A 24071-nucleotide genomic window follows, 5' to 3' on the forward strand; every position below is an offset into this window, starting at 1 on the left:
CTGTGATAACTGATCATATCAGCAGCCAGTGTTTTCAGGGTCCACTGGACACACTCCTCTATGGAGGAGACGAGCTGCACCCGAGTGAAAGGAACGCGTCAGACACAAAACTGCAGCGCTTTGAGACTAGGATGGTACATCATATCCCATAAACACCCATAACCTCACATACAAAAAACATTCACTGATCCTACATTGGAGGAAAAAAAAGTCACTTCTCATAAAAAAATAATGTGACAAAAATAAAGACTTGGAATTGTTCAGTTGACAGGTTAGTCGAGCTGAAGAGACGTTTAGGCCCTGTGATCGTGTAGTGAATTACTTTCAAACAGCTGCTTTAAATACAAATGAAAAACTTCAACATTATTCAAACTACCATGCAAATGCGTCTACGGTCTGTAATAACTTTACTAAAACTATTAGCCATTATAAAAAACTGTCTATAAAAAGACCTAAAATGCCATCTTATAAAATATAAACATGATAAAAAAGAAAAAAGGGTTAGTCACAGAATCTGATGTGGACGAGTTCAGAAAAGCTTCCTCAAACAACTCACACATGAAAAGAAAAGCATTTGGTTCATTCAATTTAAGCTGAAACATCACAAAAACAAACTGAAGTGAGAGATTTTACAAGTGAAAAAAATAAAATAATTAAATCTCACTCAGAAACTCGATCACACAGGAAGCTTTATGGTGCTTAAACTGGCAGCTCTGATTGGCTGAAGAGTTGATCACATGACCAAACAGCCTCTCTTGGCAGCACGTGGATCTCCCTGTGAAAACATAGTGGAACACTGAGCAGAACCTCACACACACACACGCACGCACTCGATGACGAGGAGGTAATGGATGAAGCTGATGTGTGCTTGATATCAGACCTGCTGGTGAAAGAAGCGCTCCTCGATGACGTCAGCGTCCTTCTCCTCCTCCTCTTCCTCCTCCACTGCGCTGTTGAACACTGTGCTCCTCACAGCCACTTCCTGTAGGGACAGGGACACTTCAGAACACACCGCGTCCTGTACTGCCAGCGATGAACAATGCCTGCTGTAGTAAGAGCTAGGCTGTAGTCATTCTAAACCTCACCTCTCCGTCTGGGCTCAGCAGAAGCACTTTAATGTCCTCGCCGCTCCCCCATGAACTCTGGCTCTTCCAGATCAGGTCAGCAGGAGGACTGGAGCTCACGCCCGCATCACACGCCCAGATCTGACCAGACCAAAACAAGACCCAACAGAGAGTGTGTGAAGGCACATGCTGATATCCCCCACTCAGGTGACAGGGCTTTACTCATGATTACATCTATAAAGATGATGCGTACCGTCACTTTCTGTCCAGCCTTCAGGGTGTATTTAGCAGTGAATTTATACACTGCAGAAACATCACCGACAGTTCGAATCAGCTGAAATCCTGCCATGGGTTGATCCTGAAATATTAAAATCAAAAATTACATTCAATTTACTTGCCACCAACTTAAAAAATTTAGAGGCATCAAAGTTAATTTGGAGTCCTGAATGAGTTTGTGTGAGTCGAACGCACCTGCTCAGAGTTGTTGTGCAAGCGCATGAACTTCCCGTCCACGTCCAGCTCATCGATGCAGATGTTTCCAGTGGCAGATGCCGAGTGAGCGATGCGAACGCTGCTGCTAGCCTCGGACTCCTCCATGTCCACACGCTTCCGCTTCCCGCGTGTGGTGCGAACACTGCGGCTGGAGGACGCCCGCGACACCGTCACGCGAGACGAGGGGCTGGGAGACAGCTTCAACCTGACACCGGAGACATGCTGTTAGCATGAACCCACCATCCGCCATTAGGCTCAAGCTAATCAACATCCATGCAGACGAACAAGAGCTTCTGCCAAGATAAGAGCGAGGATGGCCAATGCAGCGGTGACAGAAACAGCGGTTCAGAAGAGTCTCTGACGGTGGGAATCACACCATACAGAAATTCTGCCATAATCTATGTATTGCTAATCAATCCTACAATGATACATGACCATATCGGTAGATGAAAACAAAATGCCCGTAAAAAGGGTGAAGTTAAAATCCAAACTGTTAGAAAACAGCACAACAAGTTTGTCTGCAAATTAAATTTAACATTTCAAGTATATTAAACATGTTATGATTATTCTTTTAAAAAGCTTAAACTTGTCTTTGTGTGTAAACTGACATATTTAACTGCTTATTGGCTTCATTTTAATTAATAGTTAAAAATTTACCAACCTCTTTTATTTAAACATGGGAACATCTGTGTTTACCAGCTTCCTTAAAATAACCCTGGGAATACTGTTGTCAAAGGTAATGACTTGAACATTAAGAAATGTGACGACACCAGCATTTCCCCTAGCATTCTGATTGGCCATTGTAGCCAATCACAGACATGCGTGTTGAGCGTGTGAACACAATGACCAGCGCTTCCAGTACATGTTGTAAATAAGGCTGACGCTCTTCGCCGAGTGCGTGCACAGATACACACGGGAGCGTTAGAAAGCAGGATCTTCAGGATATTAGGGTATCTGCAGAGACGCCTGCTTTCTAACGCTCCCGTGTGTATCTGTGCAAGCACTCGGCGAAGAGCGCCAAAGCGGATCATTTACAGCATGTTTGTCTCATCAATGGTATAAAAGCCGAAGTGCTATCTATTTTACTCGCATGTTAAAAACCTTTTACTTAGGCTAGTTAACTTCGGTTTTATTCACAGCAAAAGCACAGCTACGACCACTTCACTGACCAGATCTGTGTTCATCACTGCAACACAACAGACTGTCAACACGGCTCGCATGCAGGAGATCCGGCGATGCATCCGAGGTGTAGAGGGAGCTTATTGAAGTTTCCTGGTTCATGTATGGTACTGTATGTTCATTTAGTCACACGGTTTAAATGAAGCTTCTTGAATCTTAAGGCCAATTCACAGCAAACCGACAGACGCAGACAATCACCAGAGAACAGAACATCACTTTTCAGACCTTTCTCGACCCGAAAAGGGCCGATTCAGCAGGTTAGACCAGCGAACACTGCTCCGACAGACACACTGATGCGACACACCCCACGGAGGGTCTGTTGCCTTCTGTCGATTGCAGTGTGACTGTAGGCCAGGGTACCCCCAGGATCCTCCAACTTAAATTCAAGGCTTTTTAAGACCTTTTTATTACCATTTCAAATGAAATTCAATGCCAACTTCGTACCCATTCCGACAGAAGTATGAGGGGAAAATCTCAAATCTGTATACATTTTAAACCCTAGAAACGAATTATGTACAAGGCTACTTGAATTAAATAAAACATTTTACTTAAATTATCAGTCATATTTAATACATACGCAACAGCATTGTAGCGCGCACGTGTATGTAGGCCAGTGTTAATTTTGGCAGCCATTTTTGATTTACGAAAATGCTTATTGGTCTTAATCACATTTGAGTCATCCTGTTTTTTATAGTTGTAGTTGACGAAAAGTCTTTGCATTTTTTGTCAACTTTTAGTCAAACTGCAGTTACTTTACAGGTAGTTATTTTATATGTAGTCTTTAGACAGAAAATGTCATAATTATTCTCTCTAGGCCAATTCAATGGGCTTTATGCAAAGCTTCACTACTTCCTGAACTTCAGCCAGCCCTTTGTTTCCTGTCTGTTATTATTGGACAAACTGATTAGTCCAGGTGTGCCTGATTATTGTTACTGAGGCCAGGCACACCTGAATTAATCAGTTTGTCCAATAATGACAGACAGGAAACAAAGGGCTGGCTGAAGTTCAGGAAGTAGTGAAGCTGTGCATAAAGCCAATTAAGCTTATGAGAAATTATTGACATTGCACTCTTTAGCAGTAGCACTTGTGCAGTTCTACATAATTTGGTTCTCCAATGTTTTAGAGTGCCGTACCCCCTGGTGCAGTCACACCTTTTCTATTAAGGGACAAGATTTGCCCCCTTTAATACATTTTTCCATTTCATTTTTTTCCTTTGTAATACCTTAAAAAAAATATAAAAAAATAATAATGCTTTAAATAAAACAATTTTCATTAAATTTGCAATGTTAAAAAACATTAAAATCGCCAGTAGGTGGCAGTACCTCACTATCTTTATGAGTGAGTCTTTGAGTCATTCATTCATTGAATCTCACGATTCGTTCAAAGCCACATATTTCGTTGCAAAACAGAGCAAGCCTGACAATGCTGTTTTCAATGTAGTACATCACTTAATGTTACCCTTTTTTCTTTTCTTATTTACTGTTGTATAAAATCAATGTCACGTTTGAAATCGTGTGGATATTCGGGAAACATTGCATTCTTGCTCGTATGAACACTGCTGGATATCAGCCTGCATTTTGATCGCAGATTTAGTCGCACAAACAGCGCAAGCGGCTCGTGACAGAACACAGACCGACTGAATGACACTTGAATTTAAGTAGAAAATCTTAAATAAAGATCGCTGAACTCCAGCTTGTCTGTGTTTTCAGATCATCCGCGCTTCTTCAGCAGTGTAGAGAGAACGCGCGCGCATGGTTGCCAGATACTATTGAAAAGACCGGGTAGAAAATATGTTCTTTTAACAGAAAAGCTCTTATTTGGGGTTTAAATTCTGTCATTTGTGGCCACAGCGGATTCAACTAGGCTATCTTGTTCTGTACCTCACTTGCCTAGTAACCATAGTAACGGTGCGCAAGCTATCGCTTTTTCTGCTATGACGTGGAGCGCGAGGGTGCACTCAACGCTGCATACATTTTGAATTAGCCTACTTTAGTAACAGTTAATTTTGTTACGGTATGAACTTAATCCTAGCAAAGGCAAAAAATATATAAGACCTTTGTAACGAAATCCAAGACTTTGTATACTAAATTCAAGGCTTTTAAGGCCTTAATTTGAGATGATCAAATTCAAGACTTTTTCAAGGCTTTTAAGACCCGCGGGTACCCTGGTAGGCGGATTTGCACTGTTCAGCAAACCGGTCTGGTTAAAACTAAAACATTTTCTCATGCTTTCAGATTTGCAGATGTATGCATGTGAGGAAATATCATATATTGTTTAAAAAGACTCAGCACATTACACCAGGGATGGAAATTAGCCAAATGCAGGTGATTGTGTTGTGGCTGGTAAACTCGCTTCACCTAGCGGCCACCGTGGCGGGTAAATAAAAGTAGCATGCTGTTTCACCCGGACACTTTTAGAGGAGGCACACCTTGAGACTTTACCCTATGAAATAAACGGCTTAAGTATTGTAGATCTTGTAGTATTCATTTTCACATGCAGTTACACATTGTCGGTTAAAAACAAGAAAGTGGCTGGTAAAAACGTTGAGTGGCTGGTCGATTTTGGAATCCACCAGCCACAGTGGCAGGTGGACAAAAAAGTTAAATTTCCATCCCTGCGTTACACCCAGGAGCGTTCTCGTGCTGTTAACGGCCACATGATCTGGGGGCTCATGCTGACTGACTGCTCTTGATGACTCTGAGGGGTTTTAACATTCATTACTGTTGCCCATGCATCTGCATGAGCAGTGCTGGCGTATTCACCTCTCCTCCTCTCCCTCCAGCATCTTCCTGTAAGCGTTGATCTCCATGTCCAGCGCCAGCTTGACGTCCAGGAGCTGCTCGTAGTCGTCCAGCTGCTGCTGCATCTTGGCCCTGATCTCAGCGATCTCGCGCTCCTTCTCGGCCAGTAACCGGCGGCTCACGTCTTTCTCTCGGCTCAGAGCCGCTTCCAGCTCACTGATGTGATCCTGCCACGCACGCGCCTGTTAAAGACACACAGCAAGGTAATCAAAACTAACAAACATCAAATAGGAACTTGATTAGGATTACTTGAAGGAAGAGTTCACCCAAAATGAAAAATCCATTATCATTTACTCAACCTTCTGACTGGCAGTTCTGTTTGGTTTCCACAGAAAAAAGTCAGTGAAAACCAAATGCTGGTAACCAAACAGTTTCGGTTCACATTGACTTCTGTTGTATTTTTTGACCCTACAACGGAAGTCAATGGGAATCAAAACTGGTAACCAACATTCTTTCCTATACACGTTTGTCCATAGAAACGTGTTATTCACTACTGTAAAGTGGCACTGGCAGACAATCAAATTTGTAGTTTTATTATTTTCATTATCAATTAGTTGTTGCAGCTCTGACTATAATACACCCAAAGAGTAATTTAAATCATGTTCAGTTTCACTTCAACAGCACAGCGTGTGCAAACTCTGTAACAGCGTGTTAAGTATAGCTAGAGTAACAGTGCGGATCTCTCAGTAATCAGAAACGTCACTTCTTGAAGACTGTCCGACAGGATTAAACGAAATCGAGTTTAGAGAGTGAATAAGCACTATAACAAGAGAACACAAGGTATAATGAGCAACAACAATTAGGAGGAATTTGACAGTTCAATCGTGTGGGAAAGTGCAGAGGATATATATCAGAGGAAGCTGGTGTGGTGGGGTCAAGACGCATACCTCTTTCTGCAGGTTAGTGAGCTGAGCGGCCAGACTCTCGACTCTCAGCGTGGACTCGCGCAGCTCCTCACGGGCCAAACTGGCTGAAGAGCTGTTCATCTCGGACGACAGACGCACGTTCTCCAGCTGAAACACACTCACAACTTTCAGAGAAATGCAAAGAGGAACTAAACAAGCTTTCAGAGGAAGTCAGAAACTTGAGGAAACGCTTCTTCACACATGCAGAAATGTGACACGAGACATCCGCTTGGACGTGCTATTGAAACGCCTGCGATCACCTTGGCCACGTAAGTCTGCTCCATCTCCTCCTTGTAGAGTTTGATCTGGTCGTCGTGTTGCCGTCTCATGTCTGCAAATGCCTGAGCCAGTTTAAAGTCGAACTCCATCTGCCGGCCCGAGTCCACCTCCACCAGACGGGTCTCGTGTCTGTGGCGCGTGTCCTTGATCTCCTGTCAACAATCACACAACTATCAGCTGCAGTTCAAAGCACTTCACTGGGAAATATTCTGTTCAGTTAATAGATGAAGATAACTGATTATGCTCTCTTCCCTGTGACCATTTCAAAAATGAAACCGCATGTCTGCAAACATTTCTCATGTATAAATATGAAGTCTATTAGCAGCTAAAACTTCATTAGCTAAAATGAAGTATAACCGGGCCTTAAAGGGAGTCATTCCATACTCTGTTGCAAGTACCGTATTTTCCACACTATACGGCGCACCGGATTATAAGGCGCACCTTCAATGAATGACCTATTTTAGAACATTTTTCATATATAGGGCGCACCGGATTATAAGGCGCATAAAATACTGCAGTCAAACGTTTGACTGGGTTTGCGTTATGCATCCACTAGATGTGCTAAAGGGAATGTCAACAAAACAGTCAGATAAAGTCAAACTTTAAGCGTTCTGACAACTCAGTTCACTCCCATGGTAACCTTGTTTAAACGTTAAAGGAGAACTCCGGTCAATTTTAACATTGAGCTCATTTTTTGTAAATTTGGAGTGCTGTCAAATATTTTGCAAGTGACGAAAAGCGCTCTGTAGTAGTTTGTCTGTTTAGAGCTACTGTAGAAACATGGGGGCGCAAAGTGGCTATTTTAATGCAAGGGGACCCGCGGTGTGTGTAGATAGAAATGGCTCATTCCAAGGTAATAAAAACATAATGGTTCATTATACAAGGTCTTTATACACCACTGAAAACATTTGTGTATTTTATTGCATTTCTGTCAACAGATCCTCAAATATTACACAATGCACCTTTAAAAAAAATAATAATAATAAAGTTGAATTTCTATACCTCTGTGTGTTGAACTGATGATTAATCCATTACAAAATACTATTATAAACTAGATTTTCACCTAGTCGCCTTTGGCTTGCTTAGTTGGGGACAATAGTATTGTTCTGCCTGCATTGACACCATTATACGAGAACTGAGCTGGACGATGACATCACTGCTTTCTCCAGAGCAGCTATAATATATATATATGAACTAAATTAATAACTTTTTTACAACAAAAATGAACCATCACAGAACTTAAGCTGGACTGTGCGCTATTTTCTTCTAGAAACAAACTTTGTTGCATGGTGCTTTATAATGTTTTTGTGCCTTTTGTGAGGCTTAACAATAACAATACTATACGCACAATATCAGATTTGGATCGGCCCTGTTTGACCTATACCCGACGAAGAATGGCGGTATCTGAGCATCGGATCGGCGCATTGGTATTTGTTGTTGCTTTATTAAAGCCATCTACTGCCAGAGAGTGAACCTGCAATGTCATTCAGCCCATTTGAACGATTTAATGCTTGTTTGCTCAGACCAATTTGCATGTCAAACATAGGTGTCTTTTGGCAAAATGTTTTGTTGCAGCCAATTTCCATGAACAAAATTTAGATGACTTTTTATTAATCTAATAGAATGTGTGGGAATCCTAATATGGCGGTGCGGTGGATTCATTTATGATTTCATGAGCAATCCAGTTCTTCATTATAGATCTGTCACTTAATCGGTGCGAAACAGACGTCCAGCTGAAGAGAGACCGGACCTCAACTTAAGGTTTTCTTTCCTCCACTGATATACGAGTGCCCAGTCTTGGGCTTGTGTCTTTCACTAATGAAGCTCTAAATGTAGGACTTCCGTGTGTTGTATTTATCGAGTTCACAGTGTGCTCCATCTTCCAAATCATAAGGAATACACATGCTCACCGAGGACAGATTAGACGGTTTGTGAATCTTTCAGGTGTTGGTCACCTTCAGACCTATGACACTGACCTCCTCAAACATGTTCTTCCTGAAGTGCAGCTCCTCCATGAGGCTCTGGCAGCGGTTCTCCAGATCCACGCGCAGCAGAGTTTCATCCGACAGCTGCTTCTTAGCCGAGCCCAGCCCGCCCTCCAGCTGAACACACACACACACATTACGCTGGCAATGTCAATGGAAACATGTATGCTGGAAACATCATGAAACAATAGACCTTCTGAAGTGCAAACGATTCACATGTGTTTACATGCGCTGAAGTTGTTCAGAAAAAATGTATAATGCACATGCTCAGTGGCCATGCTCAGATCCAATGAAACGCATACATCTGACCTTTTACGGCACTACCAGTTTCCTGTTTTTACACTTTTTGCCTGTAAGAAATACAAGAACGGTTTCAATGTTATTTTAAGATGGGGTAGAATAAAACGAACGGCAAAACTCTGTACCCCTGTTCAGGATCCACTGGCCTACGTTCATATTCATTTCCTATTGATACGATTATTTCAGTTCTACATCACACTTTTCAGTCCAAACTGAAATTCAGTGGGATCGATTTGGGGTGTTTGCATTGAAGGATTTTCAGTCAGATTGAGCCATCAATCTGATTATAGACAGATTATTTGGGTGCATGTAAACGTAGCTATTAGGGATGCTAACGATTAATCGATGATCCATTAATTGTCAATTTAATCAACAAAATGTACCAATCATCTATTAAACAAGGTCAATGTGTAAATTTGCGTGCATTAGCAGCCTTTTGTTTTGTGGATTGTGTAGGCATATATATACGGTTCATCTCATACAGAATGCATTTGGTTAAGAATTAACGTGGTATAAACATGACCATCTTCAGCGCCTGCAACTCAAACAGCAATGCACGACTAATAAGGACTATGATTGGGAATGTCATATTACATAACATTATAAATAGGGCTGTCAACTTTAGTCGTTTTGTCGACTAATCGGTCGATGCCGTCTTGGTCGACTGACATTCTTATTGGTCGACCAGTTGCATTTTTTTTTTTTTTTTACCAATAGAAAGAAATTTTCCATGATTTACTCCTTGATAATTATTCCTTTATAAGCAGTTAAATATTACTGTATTCTAAATAAATCCCCAACTTTAAATGCTTTAATTTAGGCTATTTTGTAACAGCGCCAGAGTTTAGCGCACACACACAGAACACTCGGTTCACACCTGTGGCTGCGCTGCTGCTTCGTGCTCAGTAAGGGATATAGGTAGTTCAGCTTTCATTCAGTTAGAACGCTACTTGTTTCGGTTTTTATGTTTTTATAAACTATATGTTTTTATCTCGATGCGGCGTGGACGCACTTGGAAAAAAAAGAGCGCATCGCACCCATAGACTGTATAAAGGTCTCACCGCGACCGCGTTGCTTCCATCATGAGCGCGTACACCGCGCAAAAGACGTGAGCAGTCCCTTTAACGGCTTTATCATGCTGACTCAATAGATTGTGTTTTCTTGATATGTTTTTGTTTTTATTTGTACACTTGACGCATTTGAAAATAGCCTAAATAATGTAACAAAACGAAAATAAACCTATATGCGGTCCTACAATAAAGCCTATTATTATTAGGATTGTTTTTTAGGCTCTTTGGGTTTTTGTGTGTGTTTGTTTTAAAACGCCTAAGTTAGATCGGCTGGACAAAAGTTAACCCATAGCTTTGAAAGTAAAGAAGAACATACAGCCTGTATAAACGAGTGCTTTTGTTAGGATTTTTCATTGTGGCAGATAGCAGTTATATTTTTTGTAGCGTGTGGTGTGGTCAGTTGCGCGATTGTGACTGTTACTATAGACCTAGGACAGTGCTCCTCACTTTTTGCAGTTAAAAGCAGTTAATTTTCAAAGAATTGTATTATTATTATAGTTTTATGTATTTTTGATGTTTTTTCGTTGTTGTTTTATAAATGCTCTATGACAATTGTTAAAAAATGTTCAATCAAAACATCGCATTTTTTTTGTAATTTTTTTATTTTTTTAGTCGACTAATCGTTGTGCAGGACAAGACTTTGGGCGACTAAGGATTTCTTTGGTTGACTACAGCCCTAATTATAAAGAGAACACTATTATAATAAATTGTGAATTATTTGGGTATCACAACAGGATTTAGTTTAAGTTCACTTGTGCATTCGCATCATTTTGTGAAGATATCATTTGTAATATGTTTATTTTGTATACATCCGATTAATCTCATATAGGATGCGTTTCGTGTAGTTAAATAACGCGCTAGCAAAGTGCTCCAGTTTACCGGTGCTCACTCTTCAGCACGCGCAGCTCTAACAGCAATGCACGACTAATAATAACTACAGGGTTCTTGCAGGTTTCAGTTTGTTACATTTAAGACCTTTTTAAGACCTTTTAAGACCATTATGTGTAAAGTTTAAGACCAACACGACACATAAATAGAAACATTAGAATGATCCCAGAAATTCTTAAACATATTTTAAGTTTGTAAAATACACACACTGACTGATGTCTATGGAAGCGGCAATAATAATCCTTTCCATTCTAATAAGACGACACGTTTTATTCATATCAGATACACATTGTGTAAATAGCTTTACATTTTAAACTATTCTTCTCCCAGTTCTCCGGCCACTTTCATGTATTTCGTGAGAAGTTGAGGAATTGACGTGTTGTAAACTAACATGGCGCCGCCCATCGCACAAACAGCTGATTTGTGCTGACACCTTCATAACGATCAACTAACGCGATCGTTATGAAGGTGTTTAAACAACAAAACACATCCACTTGCACATATTTGACAATCGGAATATCAGTGTTTCATGTTATAGCTAATACATTTGTGAATATTTTGAATAGAAAAGGGAAAATGACATCAAAGCAGATCATCATTCATTCAGCACTGTTGTGGTTGCGCTGTGTCACGTGACAAGCAATGACGCGTCATCATGGAAACATTAAAGTGACAGGTTCTAAATAACGGTCGCCTAGAAAAACTCACGCTGGGGGATCAGTTCGAATATTTTAAATTTACGTGTGAAAGGGTTAAATACAAAAACAACAAACAAAAATAAACACAAATTAACAATGGTAAATTATTTAATGTATTTATTCTTTTTAGTAAACTGTTGTTTTTTTGTTAGAAACTCACGCTTACGGATGACGTGGTCGTTGAGCGCCCTCAGGCGACCGTTATGATTACATTCAAATGACTACACAATTTACAGATGATTAACGAATATTTTTAAATCATCCACCAAATTATCATCTCTTTCTTGCAGTTTAATGAGTAAACAACGAACATCAAGACATACGGTCCGCTAATGGTGTTAATTAGATCTCTCTTGATGAAGTCCGCTATACCAAATCTTGCTATATAAGCGATCTTGTTCGGTCCGCACGTAAACGTTTTCGCAATGCTCGAGCGCCTTCACACCCAATGTCCCTAGCTGTATTATCTTCTTGCATATTTTTCAGCGAGCTTCATATCTATTGCTAGGGACAGCTTGTAACCAGCTGCAAAACTCACCCTTATCGAGCCAAGTCATGTTAAACACACACTTCCCCTGTCCCCATGATATTTGAAAACTACGCGCTCGACGACAGCCCCGACTTCCCCGACCTCGACGTTGCAACTTGTCTTGCACGAATTCGGCGGGCAGGTAGCTAGTGAACCAACTTCCTTCACTTTATTGGCGGCGCGGGTTACATACCGCCACCTACTTTACAGGAGTTATACCTGCAGTGATCACGCAATGGGATTATCACATGGGATTATCATCATCACGTAGCCTACTAGAAAACAAAACAACCAACATTTTATTTTCGGCGGACAACGCTTGACCACAATTAACAAAATTAACGAAGGTAAGAATTTTAAGACTTGGGTAAATTAAATTTAAGACCTAAACTTGTGTTTTTTAGACTTTTTAAGGCCTTAAATTTCACTTTCTGAATTTAAGTCTTTTTTAGACTTTTTAAGACTCCGCGGGAACCCTGTAACTATGACTGGGACTGTCCCATTACATAACATTCATGAGAACAATATTGTAATAAATTGTTGTGAATTCATTGGGTGTAGTTGGCGTGTTTCAGTGTGCTGGTCCAGGGAGAGCGCCTCCAGAACAGGAGTTACATTAACTAGCACTCACCTGAAGCGGCACGTTGGTGACGCGTTGTATTAGTCGTTATATTTCATTATTAAATAAGTAATTTAATTAAATGATCAATTACATCGATTCATTTTACAATCCTAATGAGGAACATGTCGTTTTGAGCATTTGCACACCCTGTCATGCTGTTGGCTATATGCCGCTGCAGAATTAAGGCTAACAATTAATTGATCATTAATTTACACAAGGATTGATCATTGGGATGTGTGTATACTGCCACCCCTAGCAGCTATAGAGCCCTTGTCCTCCATGCTGCATGCATGCGTGCGTGTGTGCGCCTCATGTACCTCCTGTACGTGGATCTGCAGGTCTGTGAAGGCGTTCTCCAGGGTCTTCCTCTCGGACGCCGCAGTGTTCAGCGCCGCGTCTCGAGAGTTCAGCAGGGCTTCAACCTCCTTCAGCCGGGCCTGAGCGCCAGAGAGGTCCGCGTCCTTCTTAGCACATCTGTGACAAACACACACACCATCAGAGGCTGGGACCGTTTCGTGTGCCAGGCGACTGCTCTGCTGAGAACTACTGTGTGTACTTATCAAGTGCATGGAAGCCGGAGGGTGGAGAAATCAACTTCCTGCGGTTTTGAAATCATGGATGATCAATCATCAATGATTGAATCAAAATCATTGGGATTTTATTATGATAACACACAGCCGAAGCTCCTACACAACAGCGTTGTGCAAAATTAATCAATCAATACATCAGGATTCTTATTACATTAAAGTGATTGTATTTTTAATTTCTGTTATATAAAGAAGTCTGGCTCTGTGCTTGGGTCTGCTCTGGAGCCCCTGGAGTTGGTTGTGGAGAGAAGAATGTTAAACAAACTATTCGACATCATGGACAACACTTCACATACGCTGCACAACCTGCTGGTTGGGCAGAGGAGTGGATTCAGCTGGAGACTCCGACAACTCCGCTGTAGCAAGAATCGTTACAGGAAGTCATTCCTACCTACTAGGGCTGGGCGATATGTAAAAAATATTTTATCGATAATCGCCTTAAAAAATATCGCGATATCCGATTATATCGTCTACCCAAGCCCCGCCCCCTATGCGCCCCGCTGGAGACAACACATGCGGAATACACGTTAACACAAGTCATGTTGAGTTTGGCTGCACTTTATCTAATGATAGCCTGCGATTTAGTTGGTTTAATTTAATGATTGAAAAGTTAAAGGTTTTACTTTGGTTAGTTTGAGCATAAACGAGCATAAAACATTAGCTTTGCTTGTTATGTTAGTGTTGCTAATAATTTCCTCACTGTTCTTATTGCATCTGTGTTTGAAATGAATTTCGTTTTGCGAGGAGAAATGTTAAATAGGCCTACAACTGAACAATTTGGTGATTGTAAAAATGGTGAATGCATGTTGATGTTAGCTAGGTGTCTTGTCTTGTCTATTGGTTTTTCACAAGGTCCTATTTTCTCCTTTTTTTTGGCGGTATCGCCTGATTTAATAATAAGTTTAATTTCCTATGTGCGCCGTTTTTAAACTTGTATTTTCAAACTATAATATATTTGTTATTTGTCTAAAATTAGGAATTAAAAACGAATTGTCGTTCTGAATGAGCAAAAACGTTTTGTTTTTTCCTCCTTTTTGGTTTTAGTTCCAAGTTCACCTTAAGCCGTTTAAGAAATAAAAATGACTGCTTTATTTATTTAGAAACAGAAGTAATTAAACAAAACAAACAAAAAAAATCCCCAAATATAATTTATTCATTTATTTAATCTAAAGCAAAGTAGGCCTATATATATCCCAATATAGCCTACGGAGATGCCAACATCGCTCCGAACGCGTGCATGAGATAGCCTATTCAAACGCAATTTCTTCATCCGTTTGCAATAACAACATTTTTATTTTAATTACAATGTTTGTGCTTTTTGATTAGGCCTATTTATTATGTGCAACATTTAAATTAATATTCAGAAACGGGTGAAGTTAGCCAACTTCTACCATTTGTTTTTCTGATGAACTTTTATCAGCCTGCAAACCAAAATAAAATAGGCCTAGGCTATTTGATTATATGAAGAAAAATGTTTAACAAAATTACGAAAGTAAGAACAAATGATGTTTGACAGGGAACGCATCTCAAGGTCGCACAGACTCATGTTGCAGTTGGAGCAGTCAGTGCCGAACAACAGGCAAATAAAATATTAAGCTAATTAAAAGTTACAAAAGTTCAATTAGTGATTCTTTTTCTTTTGTTCTTTGATCAACATTAATGGTGGCAGCGAGTATAGGCGGTCAGTGGACTGATTCCATAGACATAGGCCTACTGTTTTACTTTCTCAACCGTTAAGACAAAACCGGATGTTTACGGGGATATTTGAACTTGAAAAGAGGTGTGTAGCCTACCTACTGAAGTCTTTCCATGGTTGAAACAATAATTCTTCTGATGTTTATTCATGTTTATTTGATGCTATAAATTAACTAGAAGTATAATTGTGAGATATAATTCTGTGTATTTGTCCGTGCACTATGTGAGAGGCGGCTCTTTGCGTGAGTGCGCAGCTCAGAAAACAGCGCGCATGCAGACGTGTTCTCTTTCGCCTTGCGCTTTAAGAATGCTATCAAGAATCGATTTTCTATTCTTAATCCTACTAACTAGCCTATAAAAAAATATTTCATTCATGTTATTGCATGATGATGTGAATAAATATGTTTAACTATAGGGCTATGTGAAATATAGGCCTAAGCCGATGTCATTTTTTTGATATTGACGATTATCGTCTGGAAACAGACTGTTAAATCGACATCGCGATACTTGCGAGACATCGTCGATATACGATAATATCGTCATATCGCCCAGCCCTAGTACCATAACAATATACAACAATTCTACTCTGGGCAGGGAGAGGGGACTGAATGACACGTGAATGATAAAGCTAAAATTGCACATCCTGGCGCACTATCGCACTTGTGCATATATCTTATATTATATGTTAGTTATGTAAATATGTCTTGTTTTTGTATTCTGTGTTAATTATGCTGCTGCAACACTGCAATTTCCCTTCGGGGATGAATAAAGTTTTTCTATCCATCTAATTTGCTTGTCAAAAAAAGTGGAAAAGTGGAACAACCCAAATCATGAGACTTCAGCAGATCCAGTCTGAACGCATCACGAGACCGCCGGCAACACTCGGCTCATACACACATCAGGCATGTGATCGGGTAAAGACCAAAAAAAAAAACTACCCACAAAGCCATATGGCAGGCAGAGGTTATTATTAGAACAATTTTATCCAAATTTAAAAAGGTATAAATATAATCTCCTTATTACTGCAATACTAATGTACTGTTTTATAAGTTATAAGTGACCTAAACTTGCAGCTCTTGCGGCCCACGGGCTGCACTGCCGGGCACAGCTCCTTCTGTAGTGCTGGGTTACTTTGGGGAGTACAGCACACAGCGGTTAACTCTTAAAACTAACTCTAAACTCTTTAAACCAAGACCAAAAGCAGCAAACAAACCGCTTGCAGTCCTCTCCATTGCTTTGGTCTTATTCATCTAGCTTGTCTTCAGTCTTCTTGGTGAAATGGAGTTACGTGATGTTTTTCCAGGGCAAGTTTTTTAAATTATTAAAGGCAGGTTTTAGTCCAGAAGCCCTGCAGAACCACCCTAACTTTCTATATGTCCTAACAAGTAGTCAAGGAAATAATGGCGAATCTTAAACCCTCCTTGTGTCCTAACGATGTAATCCATCCCCGATACTGGAAACAAATATTACTCTGTGGGTCCGACTGCCACTGTTTACCCGTGCTAAAGAAACCCTCACTCAAGGCAACTGTCCTAGCAAACTTTAGCCCAATGTCAACTTTACCTTTTATTTCTACGGTGTTGGAAACAACTTAAACACAGATTGAAATTGAAAAATTGAAAAAGATTTAAGACCCGACAGTACTGAAACTGCCCCATTAGGAGTTCTCAATGATATTTTAATTGCCACAGATTCAGGTAACTCTCGCTTCAGTCATGTTAAGGCCAATTTATACTTCTGCGTCGGGTGCGCGCAGTACGTACGGCGTAGCATACGCACAGACGCGTACCATACGCCGTACCCTTCGCCGTAACCTGACGCGCACCTCCTCAAAAATGTAACTACACGTCGCGACGACGCGGACCGCAAGATCTGTGATTGGTGGGCTTGGTAGCATCGCGTTTCCTCCTATGCATTTCCGGCGTGTTCTTCTGCACCGCCCGCCATTTTTAAATTCTAAGTACAGCGAAACTGTTAAAAAAACAAAAAATTTACCTTTTCCACCTCGATAAGCTCCAACTCCAACATGATCTGCTCTCTTTCAGTCGGCATTGCTTGTAGTAACCTAAACTCAAAACAGCCGCGAGGAATCTTCTTCTTCTTGCCGCGAGGAATCTAAACACAGTGGAACATTAAAACCCTCCGCCGCCAACTAGCGTTTCGGCGCTGTACTGCAGAGCAACGCAGACCTAAACGCAGAAGTATAAATGCTCATGACGGCGTTGCCTACGTGCGTAGCCCACGCCGTACACTACGGCGTACACTCGACGCAGAAGTATAAATTGGCCTTTAGACCTATCCTCTTCCTGCGATAGAGTTGATCACAAGATTCTGATCTCCAGATTAATATCTTGTGTGGGTTTGGGAGGAACGGTTTTAAAGCGGTTTAAGTCATTAACCAAGAGAATATTCTCAGTTAAAATAGGAGCCGTGGTTTCTCTGCTGAAACCCTGGCCTGTGGACGCCACAGGGTCCTTTCGCCTGCTCTCTCCCGCTTCATATGCTTCCCCTGTGTTCTGCTCTTAGGAAACACAGGGTTTGTTTCATTGCTACGCTGACGAGACGCAACTCTACCTGCCCGTGGCTCGCACAGAGTGCTCTAACTCCATATTCGCCTGTTTGGATGAGGTTAAATGTTGGCTTTCTATAAATGTCCTTTTTTAGCTGCAGATTAACAGAGGTAATTGTTTTTGGCCCCTCTTTTTCTCCAGGAAGTAACCAGATCGACCTTGGATATCTACAACCTTTTGTTTCTTCTGTTGTGTGGAGTTTGACAATTCCCTTAAGTTTAATAAACACATTAGCTCTGCGATTGGTTCTAGTCTCTTTCATCTCCGCTTGCTTGCTAAATTAAGCCGTTTCTATCCGAGAAGTCTCTGGAAGCTGCAATCCATGCTTTTATTACGACTAGGCTGTTTTATTGCAACTCCATCTACTATGGTATATCGAAGTCAAATTTCTCGTTTACAAGTGGTTCAAATTGCAGCTGCACAATTTCTGAAAGGATGTAAAACGTACGAATGTCACTCCCCTTCTGAAAGATTCACACTGGTTGCCAGTTAATTATAGAGCGGAGTTTAAAATCCTATTACTGGTCTATAAATCTCCACAGTCAAACGGCGAGCTCTCGGTCTACTTCACTACACCACTATAATCCCTCAAGAAGCCTACGGTCTGAAGATCAACACTTACTCCAAATCCCCAGAACTGGCTGAAGGGTCGGGGTGAAGGAGCCTTCTCTGAGGCTCGTCCCACTTCAGGGAAAAGCCTTCTAAACCACATTAGGACTGCTTCTACCTTTCTGCATAAGCTAACGAAAAAATAAGTTGCCTTTTTTGTTCTTCTGTTTCCTTTTATCTGTCGTCTTATGGTCTTTTATTTTGTATTGTACAGCACCTTGTGGCTGTCATTGAATGTGCTTAAGAAATAAACAACTGATCTAACAGTGAGAGCGCAGCTTGATTTGGCCTTTGTGGCTGGAGATCAGAGGCTGTTGGTGCGGTCAGCTCATTGGTAGCGCTGGCTCTCACTGGCCCCACAGCTAGGGGTCAAGATGCAGGTTACAATACATGTTGAGCAAATGTCCCTCTAATGAAGAGATTTAACATGGCTCATCCAGTGTGGGTTAGGGCTGTCAAAATTGCTCAAAAATGACGTTCGAATATTCCCTCTAAAAAAAAAACACATATATTCGAACTATTCGAATATCTGGTTGCGCATTTTGTCAATGACGCGCATTACGTTAATAACAGGACAAATTAATACAAAGAGACACAACTACTTGTATAGGTAGTTTATTTAAGTTTAAACATATTTGACAACGTATTAACTTACACAAAACCAAGTAAATCAACTAATGGCCAAGACCGCAGACCTTACTCTCGCAGGCACTCTTTCTCTGTCTCTCTCTTGCCCTCACGCTCTCTGCGCATAACGGTTTAAATGAACAACAATAAACAAATGTTGAGTGCTGATCAAGAGTTTTGTGCAAGCAATTTAAGGTTGCGACTCTTGTCCTAAATATAGCAGGCTTCATTCGGTGATTGAAACAAATATTATTAACATTAATTTAAGTTTTACAGTCTATAGAACCGACATTGAACGCTCCGTGCGAGCTGTGTTGTGGTAAACTGCTGCTAGCCTGCTACTATGGCTATTTCGAGGGCGTCTGGCCACGCCCCCATTGGCGGGCTCTGACGTGTCTGATGTAATGCTAGCTCATTGGCGCACACGTTGGAGGCGCCCGTGCCATTGGATGTGCAGTTGACGCAGCACAGCCAATGCGTGAGCCAGACACTCACTGTGCTATCTGTCTGTGCAGCTGGAAAATGCGTTTTACATTTTAAGCTTCAGAATTTTGCCACTCGCAAAGCAGACAGCCGCGCCTCTGCTACCGCGGGCGTGTTTTTCCACATGATTCGAATATTAATTTTCACCTTCGAATTTCTGTTTTTTAAAACTATTCGAATATATATATTCGAATTTAGAATATTCGTTGACAGCCCTAGTGTGGGTGTCCTGAAGCCTGATGAACAGTGTGTGCTGACAGGTCTTCAACCTCTCCTCTCTGTGCTAGTGTTGACTAGGCGCGGTCTGTTCTCCGGAGGAACGTCTCACACACAGCCGAGAGCGTCTGGAGGACACCAGCTCGCACTTCGGGAGTTCCTGTTACTCCTCACTCTCAACATGTGCTACACGCACCTGATGTGCTTCAGTCCAGAGAAGAGGTTAGACACAAAGAGCCGCTTCACTGGGAGACTGGTAGAGCAGCTGGGGAACGTCCACCTCCTCCAGCTGCTACACGCCACCGAGACGCTTCAGTCGCGGCACTGAGGGAAACACTGTTAACACACAACTGCTGCTCCTGTCAATCAGACCACATGCCCATCACAGCACTGATGGACACACAAGAAACTCAACCAAACACTGGTGCAGCCCAGACAGCTGTACACTACTGCACTACACACACATTTTTTTTTTTTAAAAAGCCTTGGTGAACATAGCGGGTTTTTATTTCTCATCTCCATAAATATATCTAGTAGCCTAGTAAAGCTAATGCAAGGGCTAGAAATCAATTAATCCTTTGCTGTTACATCCTCGTCATCATCATCATAGAGAGCACAGTTCATGGTTGCATAGCAACGACAGACGCCACGGGAGCGCAAGCGCTTGTGGAAAGGAGAAAGCGGCGCGGCCGTGCTTTTCCATTCACGTGCTTTTACAACCCCCCCAATCCCCCCGCCCGACGGCAAACCCCACCTTAACTAACAAGGGTTTCCTGCAGAAAATTGACACTCCTACACAAGAGGAGCACATGACGCCTGTAACTGACTCACCACGACCATCACAACACTGCTGCTAGTGAGAGACCACTTATTCAACACACAGACACAAAATACAAGAAACTAGAATTAAAGAGTGAAAGAGTGAGCCGATAGGCCTCTGTGACCCTGATGAAAATCCTACAATGCATGCAGGAAAATATACACTAATTATAAAAATACCGACACAAATTCGATAAGCATTTAAAACCCGGTTCCTTTCCTGTCTGGTCCAAGCTAACATCCAGCGACCGCCGTCACACTGGCGCTCTGGGCTAGAGCCACTGTTGGCCGATGCGTCAGCCCGAGATCGCCAGCACACACACACACACGGCGGGTGCATAGCTTACTGATTTACTCTTAATTACTTCGTTTTATCACAAGAAATGAGAATCATTGTCTATCATTTTACAAACAAAGATGGAGTTGGTGATAAAGAACAGAAAAGGCACGTCATATTGTCAAAAAAAAAGAAAGGCACGTTCCAGAGACGACGAGAGCTGAATCTTGCGGTCCATACATTAATGATAGTGAAAAAACATAGCATCAAATCTTCTTGTTTAATAAGTTAAGTCAGTGTTTTCAACTGCTTTTGATTTTCCCAGATGACTGGTTATTGTGCAGTGTTCGAACCTATTAAAGATGTATTATATATAATATATTTAAAAATGTGTTATAGCGTTGTCATCAGCGACGCACAATATCATCAGCACGAAACCGGAATCGGCCAACAAACGCTTAATGTAATAATCGGAATGATACGAAAAAACGATGCCTATATGCCTAGCTGATAAGATAAATTGATTTTATAACATCAACAAAGATTAATAAATACTGTAACAAATGTATTGCTCATTGCTAGTTCATGTCAGTTAATGCATTAACTACTGTTTAATAAATGAACCTTATTGTAAAGTGTTACCTTTTGATGTTTAGGTAAAAATTAATGAAATTAAATAGTCTAATGTTAATAAAATTATACACAAAAAAAAAAAAAAAAAAGTTTTAAAAAACGAGTAATTTTTGGTCAAGTACATCCAGAATTAATGGTTTTTGCCAAGAAATTCTCCTTTTGGTGCATCTCAAAGTACAGGTCAATGCGATCTGACCCCAGAGACACCCTGACCAGACACAACCTCCCGTGCCCAGTGTTGTTTTTAACAAACAAAGTTTCTACAATTGTTTGTGTATTTGTAAGCAAATATTCCCATGCCCATAAAACACAAATATATAGTTACAGAGAAATGAGATTGAAGTGTGAATGAAGTGTCTCACGTGTGCTGCAGCTGCTCGTGCGCGCTCCCGATCTGGCCCAGCTCGATCTGCAGCCTCGCGCGCTCCCGCGCCGTGTGGTCCAGCGCCGTGCGCGCGTCCGCCAGCTCTGTCTCGTAGAGCGTCTTGACCCCGCAGATCTCGCGTGCACGCTCCTCCTCGCGCGCGCGGATCTGCAGCTGCAGCGCGCTGTTCTCGGTCTCCAGGCCGCGCACCGTGTCGATGTACACCGCCAGCCGGTCGTTGAGCTGCTGCAGGTCCTCCTTCTCCCGCAGCCTGGAGATCCGCGCGGGGCTCAGAGGAGTCGCGCTGCCGCTGCGGGGCAACGGCTGCGGCCCGGCCGGGGTACACGCCGCGCTCGCCATTCTTCAGCTGCAATTACCACACAACAAGAGTCCGCGTGAAAGATCAATGTCTGGTCACTCCTCGGCTAAGCGAGCAGAAGAACATGTTCAACTTGAGTTACAAACACCCGATCAACGCTAATGAATATGAGCATGACAAAAACGGTTTTACTGTTAAGTTACCTTCTGAATGAAAGTATAGAAAGAACGCTCCGAGCGAACAGGGTGTAACTCTACAAGAGCTGCTTTAAACACGGCAGTGTCCTAGATCGACATCACTGTAAAATATGTAATAATAAAAATATATATATGTGTGTGTGTGAGCGTCTTACCGTGAGCCCGGTCGCGTGAAAGAATGAACTGGCCTAATATGGCCGCTCATCAGAACCACGCTGACACGTGACCACGGACACCCAATCAGCAACCGCTACGTCATCAAGGGTTCAACGGTGCAGTTGAGACCAAATTTAAACTGCACAAAAACGCGCTGAAAGTAACATCACTTGCACGTGCTCGTCCTTCCAGTTATAACGACTGTAAACAACGCAACAATCAATAAACATTTCTAGTCTGACTTTTCTTTTGTGATCATACTTGAACAGCAAATCAAATATTCATGATCAGACGATACACACAATTATGACTGACACTTCGCTGTTTGTTTCAGATTTAAATGATTATTTTCTACTTTAGTATTAGTTTTTCGCAATTGCTAATACACTGAACCCCATTCTCTGAACCAAATTCTCACTATAGCCTAAACCAATTTGTCGAATAAATCACTCTTTCTGCAAAACCAAAACAAGTTAAGACAGTTAGACTATCTGCAAATCTCATGCACTCTTTTTGCAAAACTCAAAACACAAGAGGCAAAAGTTAAACACAAATAAAGCACAGTTGACATCATTTACACACAACTATTCAAAATTGTACGCTCTTGTTTCTAATGTTGTGATTAAACCAACTATAAAATATGAGCCAGTTCAGGTGCACTGAATGATGATACGAACAACAGTCTGAGAGGGAGAAGAGGAGGAGTGCCTATGCCAGGTGGTGGATGATGGGGACGAGGAAGAGCAGGTGTAGAGAGTGTAATCAAGGCTGGATCTGTCAGACTAGGGGGATTTCTCTTCGCCAGGCGAGAGTGGATGAAGTCCTCAGGCCAGAGCCAGCAGGAGGACGGGATGCTGAAGCAGAATCAATCTCTCATTGACCTAGATTTTACCGTTGCACAACTTACAGTATTTGAGTGTATACTGTAACATGCTTTTCATTAAGAGTTTGGGCTTTTGCATTTGGACTGCAGTATTTTTACAGTAGGCTATGCAAGAGCTGTATATACAGACATTCAGTAGCCTACAATTCAATATTCAGTACAATACTATTCTTGCAGGACATACAGTACACAATATATTGATTGACAAAAACCGGCCTTACTCATGTCTTACTCAATTGAAATTACTATAGTTTATGTAATTGAAAAAAAATTACTTTATACATGTTCTCCATTTTTTTATGTAGTGTCTAATAAATGATCTGTAATGCTTATATTATTGACTCGTGTGTCTGAAAGCATTCTTTGATTTTGAGTACAGGTTAAACGGTTTTGAAGCGATTGTTTGAATTTGCCAGAAAGAGTCAAGGGTTTTGTGAGTTTAGTTTGAAAATTTGGATTTGCTTTTTTATGTTGTGAGAAAATGGGTGAAGGTTTCAAGAAATGTGCTAAGAAGCAATGCTAAGAAATGCTAAGAAGAAATTGTGAAAAACTGTAATCAAGGCTTATGACAACAACTGAGACAGATCACTGTGCGTGTCGGTTTCTGGGAAAATAATTCCCCCCCCCCCCCCCCCCCCCCCCCCCCCGAGCTTCTCAGATTCATTATCAGTTTGTAAAGCTTTTGAAATGGTAAATACTCAATGTACACTATTGCCAAAAGTTTTGGGACGTCTGCCTTTACATGCACATGAACTTTAATGACATCCCATCAGGGTTTAATATGGAGTTGTTCCACCATTTGCAGCTTCAACTCTCCTGGGAAG

General features: G+C 41.4%; 1 protein-coding gene across 1 annotated transcript; it reads right to left on the reverse strand.

The window, feature by feature from the left end:
* Positions 1 to 670: 670 nt before the first annotated feature.
* lmnb1 (lamin B1) lies at positions 671 to 22452 on the reverse strand. Its single transcript, XM_056265546.1, has 12 exons — positions 22364 to 22452; positions 21691 to 22059; positions 13130 to 13286; positions 8697 to 8822; positions 6702 to 6872; positions 6424 to 6549; positions 5498 to 5718; positions 1536 to 1761; positions 1318 to 1422; positions 1086 to 1205; positions 881 to 982; positions 671 to 775 (listed from the first exon to the last, which is right to left on the reverse strand). Exons 2-12 carry the CDS (start codon positions 22050 to 22052, stop codon positions 734 to 736), a joined length of 1758 nt encoding a protein of 585 aa, XP_056121521.1. The 5' UTR covers positions 22053 to 22059; positions 22364 to 22452; the 3' UTR covers positions 671 to 733.
* Positions 22453 to 24071: the final 1619 nt, after the last annotated feature.

Source organism: Rhinichthys klamathensis, unplaced genomic scaffold (assembly GCF_029890125.1).
Source record: "Rhinichthys klamathensis goyatoka isolate OS25496 unplaced genomic scaffold, OSU_Roscu_1.1 h1tg000236l_1, whole genome shotgun sequence".
Classification (NCBI taxonomy): domain Eukaryota; kingdom Metazoa; phylum Chordata; class Actinopteri; order Cypriniformes; family Leuciscidae; genus Rhinichthys; species Rhinichthys klamathensis.